This window comes from Sitophilus oryzae, unplaced genomic scaffold (assembly GCF_002938485.1).
Source record: "Sitophilus oryzae breed Bouriz unplaced genomic scaffold, Soryzae_2.0 scaffold_1576_pilon_pilon, whole genome shotgun sequence".
Lineage (NCBI taxonomy): Eukaryota > Metazoa > Arthropoda > Insecta > Coleoptera > Curculionidae > Sitophilus > Sitophilus oryzae.
The window spans coordinates 16,368,026-16,383,150 of NW_022146254.1; the positions used below are offsets into that span (position 1 = coordinate 16,368,026).

The 15,125-nt window shown below is 33.0% G+C and overlaps 1 protein-coding gene across 5 annotated transcripts in view; it reads left to right on the forward strand.

Moving 5' to 3' along the window:
- The window catches only part of LOC115879456 (transcriptional enhancer factor TEF-1), a 297,615-nt gene that overhangs the window by 273,175 nt on the left and 9,315 nt on the right, over nucleotides 1-15,125 (forward strand). For 4 of the 5 annotated variants that reach the window (XM_030896341.1, XM_030896339.1, XM_030896340.1 and 1 more), the window contains exons 4-5: nucleotides 2,164-2,294; nucleotides 9,262-9,411. In XM_030896341.1, the coding sequence (XP_030752201.1) occupies nucleotides 2,164-2,294; nucleotides 9,262-9,411 (281 nt within the window). The remainder of the gene's footprint in view (nucleotides 1-2,163; nucleotides 2,295-9,261; nucleotides 9,412-15,125) is intronic. The other variant, XM_030896344.1, reaches the window with a different exon arrangement.

Genomic DNA, 15,125 nt, shown 5'->3' on the forward strand with positions numbered 1-15,125 from the left:
GCGGATCTTCTGGACCAACCCAGGTTATGTGCGACAATAACTTAAATTGCTTTGCCAGCGTTAAAACTGGGGTTATACGTGTATATCCAGGAAAAGCCGAATAGACATAGATTTGCTTTTGCTTTGTTATTATGGAGAACATTAAAATAATGTATGAAAAAGTATATAAAATGAGTGTTTGAGTGTCCTATCTTTTTTTCTAGTTGATATTACTTTAAAAATTCTGTTTTGATAAATATTTTTAGTGTACATTTATCTTTCAGCAATATTATACGTGTGGGGGCCTTTTTTGGGTCTATCCACGATCAAAACCAAGACAAGCCAGTACAAGACTTCCACAAGAGCAAGTCCAAGCATGCTAGACTCTTGCGGTCTTGCATTTTCTTACGTTTATGTGATTTTAGAAACTGCAGGTCGCAAAACGCTCAATGGAACGAAATATACTGGGAATAACCAAGAAAGACCGTAAAAGAATAGAGTGGATACGACAAAAGACCCATGTAATAGGTGGCCCCCATCCACAGAATAAAATCCCTCAAGTGGCAATGGGCAGGACAATGGGCAGGCAGGGCAATGGGCAGGCAATGGGCAGGCAAGAAGGGCAGACAACAGATGGACCACAAACATTATAGCATGGTACCCACGAGGAATTAAGAGACCTAAAGGAAGACTCAACCTGAGACGGGACCATGATAGTAGGAAATTAGCAGGGATAACTCATTGGGCCCGCATAGACAACAATGGGCCCAACTACAAAGAGAGTATCTAAATGTGAGGGAGGCTACACCATAATTGGAAATGGTTGAATAAGCTGAGAATGATGATGATGATGATGTGATATTAGAAATTACTTTTTTATTTATTCAAAATCGTTTCTAGTCCAAGAAAAAAGATAGACAATGACTAAAGTAAACGTCACTTTATTTAAATATATATTTTATAAGTCAATATCAATCAGTCCTATTTTGAAGGAAGTCAGTTACTCGCGCTTCTTTGATGTGTACTATTTATATGAGACTTACAGTTTGTCTATTAACGTACTACCTACGCTAGTGCTTAATGAACATATTTTTGCAAACCATATCAATGAGCAAGAAGAAAAATAAACTAAATTCTATATTTAAATCGCTTTGCTTTTGAAAGAGTATTTTCTTGGCAGAGGTTAGTGTTTTGGAGTAAAATAAATCATAATGCAGAAATATTGTACAAACAAGTTCGGTTAAATACCCGGAATCTTACTATTTTGAACTCGTATGAACAAACATTTTCAAACACGAACAGTTGACCAGCTCTACTACGAAAAGGACAAAGAGGTCAAAACGTGGATTGACATGACCAAAACAGAATGCTGAACTTATTTCTTTTTAATTTTATTTTTATATTACATATTTAATATCTGGAGTATGTGTGTACTCTTTTGACAATACTCTATAACTATTTTTTTTCCATAACAAGAGGCCATTCTCTGCCGGAAACACTGCGACCTGTTAGGCATATTATGTTTGTCCCCTTTCTATACAAGCACCCATTCTCCTATCCTGTGCCCTGCACTAACTTATGCAGGTCCTTGATAGGATGGGAGCATAGTTCCTCCGGTTCTAGCCTAGCTTTCCCAAATAAAAGTATCGCCTGCGATCCAGAACCTCGCAATGACGTATTATGTGCTCCGCTGTTTCAAGATTTTTTTCGCAGAGTCTGCAGCAAAGACTTCCTTGATACAGGTTGAGCTGGTTCAGGTGACACTTGACAGCCGTGTGTCCTGTCACGAGGCCTGTTGTAATCCGCACTTTATTCCTGCTAAACATTAGCAGTTCTTTTGCGGTGTTAGAGCCATGTCCTTGGATAAAAGCCTTGCTGTGCCTGTGCCCATGTGTGTTCCTCCAGAGGACATTCTGATTTTCTCTGATCCAAAGTTTTAGTGCACTACGGGGGTACCTACATTTGGGTATTCCCAGTACTGGCTCTGGACCAAGATAGGATGCCGATGATCCTTGCCTAGCTAGCTCATCGGCTTTTTCGTTGCCTTAGAATGGCGAAATTTCTGCCTGGAATACGGTTGAGTAAAAAAACATGTCAAAACGTTTATTATTATATTACTATATTTACTATCTAGAGTATGTGTGTACTCTTTTGACAATACTAACTATACTTTTTTTGTTATAGGACGCAACGAACTGATAGCAAGGTACATAAAAATAAGGACTGGAAAAACGAGAACGAGAAAGCAAGTGAGTTCGCACATCCAAGTCCTAGCCAGACGAAAATTAAGAGAAATACAGGCTAAATTGAAAGTGGTAAGTACCCTAACTAACATTGTTTTACTAAAATCTTTTAGATCCGCTTTTGACACGTTGACGCGTTTCTTTTAGTAAAAAAATACTGAAAACAAACTATTAATACAAACTTATTTTGTTGTTTTACATATTTTAAGATTTTTTATAAATTTATACAGGGTGTTTTATAAAATATGACCATTGAGTAATCACGATTCTGCTTAAACTGCTTGACGTTTAAAGCTGATTTTTGGCAAATGGATTGACTGTGGGGTGTAGGGGTTCGATAAGGAGGGGTTTCTCGAATCTCAAATTCCAAGAGGGTGAAAACGCCCCTCAAATATTACAATATTTGTTATTTAAAAAACGGTTAGTCTTTCGGGAAAACGCTTGGACAAGCATAATTTATTTGTTTTTTTTAATATTTTGTAAAAAGATCATACAGGCTGTTTCAAAAAGTTGGGTAATTTCTTAACCACGATTCTGCTTAAACTGCTTGACGTAAAAAACTTATTTTTGGCAAACCGATTTTTCGAAAGTCAAATTACCGCCATATTGTTTTTTCTCATGCTGACATAAATGTGAGAAAAATTTATCCAGTTTGTATGTTAATGGAAATTCTTGCTTTGCTTTATCATCACCATTACAAAAGGTTAATTCGACGCGAACGAAGTCGCTGGTACACGCTAGTAATATTATATTCTTGTACTATTTTCAATGTTTTATTAGAATGTATTTTCTTTCCTCTAATTCGTTGTACGTTACTTTAATTTTTGCTAAATTCATTTTGAGATAGTTTATTAATTTGTGCTTGTAATTCTTCAGAATTATTGGCAATTAGGACTAACTCTCTTTAAACTCTTTATAGGGTTGAATAAAACCCATTATTGTATGGTTGAGGATAAACTTATATACAAACAATAATTCTAAACCATACACACCTGTGTATGCAAAACGTTACAAAACAATAACATTATATGAGATTTCATAAAGCGAAAGTCACGTTGAGAAACAAATAGATGTCGATTAATTCACAAGTGTAGCGGTACATAATTGCGGCTGTTCTGTCTCTCTTGCAAATTGGCACTTAGGGATATAAGTTATAGTTGAACGCATGCTATTAAAGTGCAAAAACTATTCTGCAGCATTCAGAGGTTCATTAATAACGTAACAATTATTGTAATTATTAATGTATTGTAAATAAAAACTCTAAAAGCTAGTTTTATTCGTATAATGTATTTTTGTATATTTTTATTTCAATGCAATGGGGCTCTGGCAATGGCGTAGTCAGATTTTGCTGCAATTTTTTGCAGCAATAATAATTAATATATACTTATACAGTATAAGAGGAAAAACTTTTTATTGACCCCAACATTTTGAGAAAAATGTATTTTTCTGTTTTTTTTGCTTGTTCAAAAATGGTAAATACCGTTTATACTTTTCTAACTTTACATACTGTTTTAGAGAAAGTTAAAAAAAAACATGAAAATATAGTTGAATTTTTGAAATCCTAAAAATCAAAACGCGTTTCTATGGTCATATATTTCGTTCTCATTCTTTGACAGATTGTTATTGACAGAATTGTCAGACAGGAAAACAGAAATGTCATAATTTTTGCTGTTTTAAAATGTTAAAGAAGAACAAAATTTATTTAGTCAATGCTACGGAAGGTGATAATAGATATCGAAAAAAATACTTTAACAACAACAAAAATATGAAGTTAATCAAAATGAATAATAACCATCAATCAAAAAATTAAATCGAAATGCTATTACCCTATGGCATAAATTAGGATTGATCTTTGAATACGATGACTAAGGAAGGAGCATAATGCTATCCATGTATTCATGCATGGTGGGCGGAAAAAGCTTTCTAGGGTGGGGATCCTTGACAGTTCTGTTTGACGATTCATTTGACAAATTTGGATTTGATTTGAAATTTTGTGGATTTGTCAATCTTTACTGAGCTTATTTTATGTTATTTATTATTTATTCTACTACTGATAGTTGTATAAAGGTAGTAAATCTAGATGGAAATTGTGGCAGAACTTAAATTAACAGTGATACTATGGCGATTTATCGAAAACGACTCTAAAATAGTTGGTTGTGTAGCGTGCGGTAGATCTCGGCAAAAATTGAGTGAAATAATGGAACAACTTTTCGCTAATAAGTGACTATATAATATACATACGTGTAGTAAACCGATCATTTATGAAATTTACTTAAATTAACTAAATTATATATTTTTCTTGCATTTTAGCTTTTATTTATTACTTGTCAAAGATTAGATGTCAAAGAATTTAGATATGTTAATTTGACTTACCTGCTTCAGTAGCGTATCGGATGTTTGTGTTAATAAATACTTATTATAACTTATCTATTTTTATTAGAATTATATATTTTTATAACAATTTTAATAACTACCAACATTTATTCACAACGTAAAATAAAACAACAAATTATTGAGTCTACCCCACGTCTACCCTACATCATAGTTTTACATTTTTTAAATAAAATTAGAACGACACTGATAAACCGGAATTTAAGTCGGCCATATTTGAGGCCCATCGCGGTGTACCTAAGATTTTTGATATGCTCCTTCCTTAGTCTTCTTATTCAAAAGGATTGATTGACGTATTCAATTGTTTTTGGTCACTTCCTGTTTCACCGTAAATGACTACAACTTTTGATTTTTAAATGACACCCTCGGTATTTTTTTTACTTTATTCGATAGAAGATGACACTCTGAATAGAATAACATATCATATGTCAACTTTTGACAGTTTCGCATATGGTTTATTTGAAAATATAACTTGCGGTTCGTAACGAAAATTTGACTCGAAATACCAAGTGTGTGGTAAAGTAAACGCCACGAATGTTTGGGAGTGATTCATCGGTCGCTATGTGAACCTGTTCAAGGTCACATAAAACTTAATTCCAGTGCCGTGGTGTTTCAAGTCATATAATAATCAATATATAATCTGTTGTAATTTGTTGTTTTAACTGTCAAAGTCTTGTCAAAACATATATTTGGTTATAAATATAAAATGGAATGCCCCATTGATCGTACTGCAAGCACACCAATGGACACTTTTAAATTCGTTTTATATTATTCTAATTTGTATGAAAATTTTCAGTTTTGAGCAGATTAAATTATAGATTATTTCTTAGATTTTCACCAAAGATGAAAAGAACTTGAATCTAGAGAAAAAATCAATGGGCCCAATTAAACGTAAAAAATCAAACAAAGTGAAAGTATTAATTATTTTCAAGAACCAGAAACCCACGGACTGATAAATAATAACTAAATTAACCGATAATTATATAGTCTCTCTCGCTATTAATGTTCGCAGTTTGTCTATTATATCTCTAGAACTAGCGTACAAATATAGATTGCTTCGATTTTTACCAAAAAGCACACGTTATCGCAGCGAACAACGACTAGAAGTATAAAGGAACTAGAGCGTGTAATAATTTCACATTGAATTCAGAGATTAAATTGAATAGTGCTGTAATAGTGGTCGTCTTTAATCGTATAGGTACTTATATTATTTATTATAGCAGGTAGTAAACTGCGAAGAATAAATTCTACGACTTTCAGTGTGTTTATTTTGTAAAGAAGATTAAAAAAGTAGACGTGTTTGTGTTTAGGTTGGCAGGTGTTTTCAACCATTAATACGAGTTTCCATAGATAGAATGTAGAATGTTTAGGAGGGGAGTTAATCACCGCAACCTTACAGATCTACAGGGTTGTTCACCACATACGACTCGGAGTATTGTTGCTAAACGATTAGATTTTTACAAATTGTAAGTTTTGGGTTCGTTGAAGGACTATTAGAGCTACAATTTAAAAATATTTTTACAAGATAGAGAGGTCCCAAATAAATAATAAATATCAAAGTTGTATTTTTTTTAAATGGAACACCCTGTATATTATTACATTTTTAGTTTCTACTACTAAATTAAAGGTAAATTTGATTAAGGTTTATTACACTTAAACCTTACCGTTTTTGAAATATTTTCAATTTTGTGAAATTGCAGCAAAAATTTTAAGGCTTCGTTTCTCCAAGGGTATCAAAGTTTTTAATACTAAATATTTACTGAGTTGTTAGTTACTGATCAGTTATTGCGTTGCAATAATATAAATAATACTACCTCATACAGCGAGTGTCTAAATATTTATTTTAAATAATTTCTAGCTTTAAACGGCAATAACTTGTTTAATTTAAAGGGAACGCCCTGTGTATTTTAGGAGAATCAGATGCACAATTTAATTGTCTATCAAATTGTATTATACCATTTTTTACCTATCCCTTCAAGTTTTCGTAGAAAATGCATTTTCTTATAATTTAGACCTCATTTATCAATATACCCATGGAATATTGACATTTTAGCTTGTTTTTAAAGCAACAAATGTACAAAATGTACAGGCTAGTAATATTATCGTTTTTAGCAAAACGATAATATTATTAGCCCATTTGTATGCAAGAAGAAAACTATTTAAATCTTTATAAAAGGGTATACCATTAATTAAATATACCACTATTATTTCCGCCCAAATACTGATTAATTACATACTTAATTGTGTTTGTTAATAAATTATTCTGAATAAATGTGAATTTGAATTATATATTTGGTGTTTCCCCATTTTTCCCACAGAATCTGCATTCGCCGTTGTTTCTCAGCTTCAACCTACTGAGGTGTTCGTTGAGGAGACAGTGTCCTGTTAGAAACCCCGTGACAATCCGAAGATTGTTTTTACTTAAATCAAGGAAAACCTTTTGATTTTTCTCGGTCGTAAGTTCTGAGGATTTTTTTCGAGTGTCTGAGGCCGTTTGAGGACACCCATTCCAAGTTACGGATGGAGTCTTCCAGATTCTTCAGTTCCGCTTTCAGTTGGTTCCCGCTTGAAAAACAGAACGGTTGTGGTCCAGTTAGTGGGGAGTGTTCGCTCCTTTCCTAGCTAGATCATTTGCTTTTTCATTGCCTTCTATCCCTTGGTGAGCAGGCACCCAGAGTAGGAGGACTTTATTTTCTTTGCCTAATTTGTTGAGGCCTCCATAGATATACAGAGTGTTCATTAATATCATGCTAATATTTAAACGGGTGACTCTTGAACCTATTCTAAGAAAAAAACTTCATATGAATTTATGCCCTAAATATCTTAACTTTTGAGATACAGGGTGATAAAATTTTCTAAAATAAACTTTTTTCATAATATAACTCTTTTGTCATTATAGGTATTTTTATGAAATTTGATACGGGTCTTCTATGCATCAAAATGCATTTTTTGATATACAAAAAAATGTTTTGTTGTATCTCTTAATTTGATCCTGAAGGAAAATGGCTTTAAAAAAATATCAAAAGGTAAAATTTGTTTAGAAAAGAATGAAGATTTTGAAAATAATATTTATTTTAAACCAAGTCAGTGGCGTACCATTTTTTCTCGAAAAATATTCATTCTAAAACCGGTATGGACGGCACTGGTTGAAATAAATTAATATTTTTGTACATTAAAAAAGACATCTTGATGCATAGAAAACATGTATCAAGTTTCATCACGATAACGATAATAATATCAGAGTTATTATGAAAAAAAAGTTATTTTTTGGGAAATTTTACCACCCTGCATCTCAAAAGTTAAGATGTTCAGGACATACATTTATATATGAAGGTTTTTTCTTAGAATTAGTCCAAGAATAACCACCTTAAATATTAGCATGTTATTAAGGAACACCCTGTATACAGGGTGGTCCGAATTGTATTCCAGAAACTTGGGCAGCATATTATGCACATAAAAATAAATAAAAAATTCGTATAAATATATGTCCGTAAATGCTTCATTTCGAAGATACAGGGTGTAGAAGTTTCATTTTTATTTCGATTTTTCCAACTAATTTCTAAGCTAATGCCGATATTTGGATGAAAATTGGTGTCTGGGTATTTTTTGACATAAAAAATTCGATTTTGATGTCTGTATGACTCCTATTTGTAGGGGACGCCACCTACATATTATTTAGTTGTTTTGAAGAGTAATAACTTTTCATACGTACTTGTATTACACTTCCGAGTGAAAAAATATACATTTTAATCATTTTCTACGTAAAAAAGGTCTCTTACACATGTCATAATTGAGGAAAATTATAAATGTTGGCTTGGTTTGGTTGAAAAGACATCAAAAGGATTTCATTGTAAATAAGCTACTTATTGAATACATATTCGAACCACTGGTGAGCAAACACAAGACCAAAATTGCCTTGGTCTTGGTATTGCACTCTTGGTCTTGGTCTTGCTGCAAGGTTCTTGTAATGGAATTAATAATGCTGTTTATAAATAAATTATTTTCTGTGTGATAAAAACTTATTACTTAAAGATCGAGACATAATATACAATTGCAAATATTTTCAGGGCTAGTAGATCTCGATAAAAGAAAAATATTTTCTTTTTACCGTTTTTCAGATAAGTCCAAAATAATCGAGATATTTTACATTAAAAATTAAAAAAAAATATTTTTCTCTTAAATTTTGAGAACCACTGGATTTTTTCTTGTAAATTTAATCTATTGCCTATGTTGTCATATTATGCAGATGTTATGTTTATTAACTAAAAATTAAAAAAAAATACAAACATTTTCTCAAAATATTTTGAATGTTTTTCGTCGTGAAATAAACCTCATAAACGTGTTTCAGGGGTCGAAATATACTACTCGTAAAAATATTTGCATTTGTTTAAAATTCACCCTGTATAATAATGACTTTTTTTAATATGTTTTGTAATGTGGTAGGCAATAATTTGATATTGAAACTAAACGTGTGTATGCAAAGACCAATCTTGCTCATCACTAATTCTAACTTTAAAATAAAAAATAAATAAATTAATGTTAAAAATACATATTTTTGACACAAATTTGGAGAATCAAATTAAGTGTTTAGAAATTGATTTTTCTTGTATGGAAACACATAAAAAGTTGGGTTTGGTTTTGCCATTAGGACCATGTGGCCAAGGAGAAGGCGCTGCAGACGATGTCGAGCATGTCGAGCGCTCAAATCGTGTCCGCGACTGCGATGCACAGCAAGTCAGTGGCGGGGGGACTGCCCGTGGGCTTCAACCCCCCCATCCCGTACGGGGGCACGGCCTCGGTAAGTCGCGTGCCTCTGCAGCAAGGCTTACGGCCCCCCATTCGAACAGAAACAAAAATTGCAGCTGGGAATAGAAGAGTTTGATGTTTAATGTTATGTTTAGTGTTCTTGTGCGATAAACACCCGATATGAAGATGTGATAAAATAATATAGATAAATATGAAATAGTTATTTTTTATACAAGACGATAAAATGGTATTTTATCGAGCGATGAAATCGCGAGTGAATTAATTTCGGGAGACGATATAATTGCAATTTTATCGTCGTGTATAAAACAATATTTTTTTCGAGCTAGTTACGTTTTAAAAAATATTCAGAAATTATGTTTCAAGGAATTTATCACGAGTAGAAAAAATATTGTGCTGGGTTTGCGTTGGTTTCTATGTAATTTGACAAATAAATAAAGCTGTCTCTTTAGTTGTCAGTTTTGAGTCAATATTTTTTAATTCTCTTTCGTGTCGATTGCTGATTGAATTGGAGCCAGAAATGGCTCAAAACGAAATAAGTAAATTACCAACAGATATTCAGGCTGAGGCGACAAACGCCATATCCAAACTACCACTTCCATTCAAATCCCGAATAAGTTATGAAAGGAATACAAAAATTTTCAAAAAATGGAAGCAATTAAAAAACGTGCGAGAAGAAATAAAGTTTTTAACCTAACCGCTTTATTATATTTTATTAATCTACCCTTGCGGTTAAAGCAGGGGCGGGAAAGTGAAATAGCAAAAGCGGTTCCACCGTTTCCACGGAAATTTCAAATAGAATAGTTCCAGCGTCAGGCGCTAGGTGGTAGTGCAATTAATTTTTAGGTTAAGAAGTTGCTACTAGTTATTGCCAGATGGCGTTAAATCGGAAATTTTTTTGTAGTTTCCATAGTTTCCAACGGCCATTGTCATACTATTGTCAAATTCTCAAAAAATTTTGTCGTTGTCATAGCGCCAATCATTTTAATGCGTCAATTATCAAATGATTATCAAAACGTTTTTCAAACTATAATTTGTTATATGTGGTTTAATTAGACAATTCCTTTTGTTTGTGGCCCTAAAAATATAATGTAAGTCTTTTATTTTTGCCATCATTTAAGTACCTATTTATATTTACTCCATTTACAAAACTTTGGGCGTATTACGTTGGTCTTGTTTTATTATAATAAACGATGTTTAAATATTTGACTTATAAATAAAAACTTTAAATAATAAATAATGTTTACACATGTTTGGCTTTAATTTTATTTAATAATTATTGTATAAATTATACTGTTAAATCTTATTTTTTTACACATCACAACGATACTTATTATTAGTATTGTTGAATTTGTGTAAAAAATTAGATTTAATAATCAAATTTAATTATATATTTTAGAGTAAAATTCAATAAACACTTTCAATTAAAAAGCCACTTCTGTAGGACCATTTTTCAGTATGGAGTCCATTCTTTTTCTAGCTAGGTATATTCTTTGGGTTAAAGTACTATTTTATCTACTATTTTTGATAGATATAAGGCCATTTTAACAGTTGCTATGGAAAAAAAATTAATAATTCTATTATTATAGTTTTTAAAATTTTTAAAATTCCGTCTTCATCAAATCCGTCTATATCGATCGAATAAAAATTATTTTGAAAAAAATATATTACTGGCTGATCATTTAATAAATGAAAATATATTATTTGACAATACAGTATTACACATTAAATTTCTAAAAAATAACAGTTTATAAATAAATTTACCTATACACCTAAACAAAACAACTTAAAATAACAGGAACTGGCACCTTTTACGCATTTTTTTTTTCGAAGGTATGGTACAAATAAAATTACTGAAGGTGTAAGTACCCTACAATAACAAAAAACGACGTCAGGGGTGATGTGGAGGTAAAGATTGCTGTTATTTTATAAGTAAACTTATATAGGGAATATTATCGATCGTCATTTCTAAGCCAATTGGGGACAATTTTTTGTCGATCAGACGGTATAATTACAATCAAAAGTTATTTATCCTAATTTAGATTTTTTCAGAGTAGTATTTTTTTAATTTCATTGTATTTAGAAAACTCGACTTGAGATGGAAATCAAGTTGAATTTTCTTTATGTCTTTAACTTCTTCGATCTCTATTTACAATTATTGTCTTTTTCGAACGTTTTAGATTAACCTACTACTCTGTAACTTTTTTGACAACAAATATCTCCTATTTTTTAAGGATTCGATTAACTATAAACTTCAACAAACCATAAAAAGTAAACAATAAACTGAGAAAATTAAAGTTATTTTACATTAATTGAGGCTGACTTGTCTCAGCCTAAATATTTACCGCTGAGAATTTTGCACAGCGGCTGACTGTTGCTGTTCGTCAGAATAGACCGTTTAGGGAAATCGCTTACTCAGCCACTCAGCCGCTGACCGTCCCTGAACGCGCCCAATATCAGAAAATAAATAAATAAATAAATGTGACAACTTCACATTTTTGACAGCAGAGCTGCCACTTGAATCCCCAGCGGGAAGTTCAAATTCTATTTAGTCTGACCGGCGCCGGCGCGGCGCCGCATATTTCCATTATTATTAATTTTTCCATTATTATTAATATATATATTATACATATACATAATATAAAATACATATTTCCGCATTTATTTATTAATGATTGGCAACAGTGATTTTAAAAATCACACCCTCGATTTCGTAACTAAAAGTTTAATTGGTATCGAATATACTTAAAGGATTATTTTAGGGTATACTATATTTCTTTATACATATCTGGTGTTTGTTTAGTAACTCTTCTATTTTCAGCTCTTGGAGCTTATGGGCTGATTGGATCTACGTTTTACGCTGCTACACTGTCTGTATATGTGCGCGATTCTGTCAGAAATCAAATATATTTGGTATAAAATGATAACTTCTACGATAGCAACTTTTTTTAAATTTTATCTTAATAACTAAACAACCGGCAGATAATCGTTGAATCTTATAATCAGCTCCTCAAAACTCTTATCAGCAATTAATTGAGTTTAACAGGTAGCTACTGGAATTATCCGCTTTAAATAGTTGTTATGCAGGTATTTACATTTAAAAATTGAATGAAAATAAATAAAAATGTAAATGTTAAATTAGGAAATACTATAAGTTGAAATATACAGCGGGTTTCTTCAAAAAGACCTGGGTATTTCCCCACTGATACAAAATCTTTTTATTAAAGCAGAAACCAGCTTGTCAGTGGCTTTTAAAGGTTGATTCTCACTATACCTTCCGTTTCCATTCCATATTCGTTCCGTATTTTTATTGTATTGACGCTATACGTAAGCTTCCGTTCCGTATCAGTTCCATACTTTTTATTTTACAATCTGTACCATTTTGAAAAAGTAATAGATTTAATTAAGAAGTGAAAAAATAAATAAATATCAGCAAAATTTTACCAGAGCTGGTACAAATGTAAGAACTTTTTTTATTTGGAGGTGTAAAATACCTTTACGTACGGAGTGTGGGACTCAATCTCTCCTTAAGGCTGCCTGGAGGACACTACCCACTAAACATCACCCCCTCGCTCCTGCCACGTCTACCTGGACCCGCTGGACGCATCTCCTCAAGTAGACGCCGGACTGTTCTTTTTGTTTCATTACCCCTGCTCTTCGCTGTATTTTGCCTCTAGTATATTTTGGGCCAGTTTTGAGATGGCTTCAAAGTTTTCTCTTCTTTCTGTTACCGATTTTAAGAAGCTTTCTGCGGAGATGTTGCCACCAATCGTCATGCGTGCCTCACATCTTTCCTGTTCCCATCTTGGGCAAGCAAACATTGCGTGTTCTGGAGTATTATTGGATTCAGCACAGTATCGGCATTCCGCGACTTCCCTCTTTCCAATTTAAACAGGTAACTCCCAAAATTTCCGTGACCACTCAATATTTTAGTAAGATAAAAGTTTACCTCTCCATGCTTTCTTTTAATCCACATATTTATATTTGGGATGAGCTTATATGTCCATCTTCCTTTTTGCGATACTTCCCATTCTGCCTGCCACTGCTGCACTGAGCGGTTTCTCTCCATCTCTCTGCTTGCCCTGGTTTGTCCGTCTCTTTCTCTTGAGAGAAGATGCAACGGCACCAGACCCGATATCACCAAGGCTGTCTCAGTTGAAGTTGTCCGATACGCCGCGCCGAGCAGACTCTCAAAGCCATGACTCTCTGTCCTCCTTCAAGTCTTTTTTTATTTACGTGCATATTGGTTGCTTCGTTCCACACAGGTGCTCCATACATAATAATATTCTGGCACGCATATGCTAACACTCTTTTCTTTGCTTGTGTTGGGCCCCGAACGTTTGGCAGTATTGCAGACAACGCTTTAGCAGTTCGTTGTGATTTCAGACACACCTCCTTGATGTGCAGGCCCATCGTGAGTGCACGGTCTATGTGGAATCCAAGATAGTTGACTTGCTTTACTGGATTTATTATTATATCCTTAAAATTAAACCTTATATGGTCAACTTTTCTCTTGCGGCTCAGTAAAATCGCCTCTGTTTTTTCCACAGCTATTTCGAGTCTGTTCTCACGCATCCATCTGGCTATGATCTTTAGTGTATCATCCACAGTCTGCATTAGGTCGAGGTCGTTTATTTTTTTGTTTCTTTTAGTTTTTTTGTTATTATCACAGCAAGATCATCGGCGTAACAGATCAACTCTGTCCCATCTGGTACAGTAAGCTCCATGACACTGTCGTATAATATGTTCCACAGAGTTGGCCCCAGCACCGAGCCCTGTGCAACGCCACCGAATACCTCTCTTTCATCTTCTCTATTGAGAACTATAAATCTATTATCAAGATAGCTTCTTATTATGTTCACCAAATAGCCACTTATGCCCCATCTTCTAAGTTCTTTAATAATTATTTCCCATGACGCGCAATTAAATGCATTTTTAACGTCGACTAAAATCAAAGCATTATGCCAAGTGGCTTTTCTTTTCACGATATCCGATATTTTCTTCATTGCATGTGTGGTAGATTTCCCCTTTACAAATCCATACTGGTTTCGATGCATACCATTTCGTTTCTTCCTAATTTCTTCCAAGAGTCGCGTATTGATGAGTTTCTCATAGACTTTCCCGATTACATCAATACTGTAAGAACTTGACAACGCTCTTTCCGACACGCTTCAGTCCATCCGCCAAAAAAATGGAAGGAAAGGATATGTAACGGAAGGGAAACGGAACGAATAGTGTACATTGTCCTATTCATTTACATGATATAATATTTTATGTAAACGGAAAGGAAACGGAAAGGAACTGATATGGAAGGTATAGTGAGAATCAACCGTTACTCGTAAACAATAGGTGCTTAGAATAAAAGGGATCCAAACTTAACTTACTATAACAACTCTAACTTATAGAGTCATTGTATAATTTACCTTAATTCTTTTTTATACCAAATAAATTGGCACCTAAAGTATCTAAATCTGCTCTTTTAAGAAAAAATCAATTTGATCCTTTTCATTTTAAGTCCCTTATTAACATACATTCGTTTGGACGTTCCCAAGTTTAAAAACCAAATATATTTGATGTCATATTAATCGTGTTGTTTTTATTTAAAATTTTATTGCTTATTTGCGCATTGACCCCAACTGCAAACTAACATATTTTTTGACATTTTATGACAAAAATAAAACTGCTTACTTGCTGTGTGTTGCATTTCTCGATATATATCTGGCCAATATACTATAGTTACATACATAA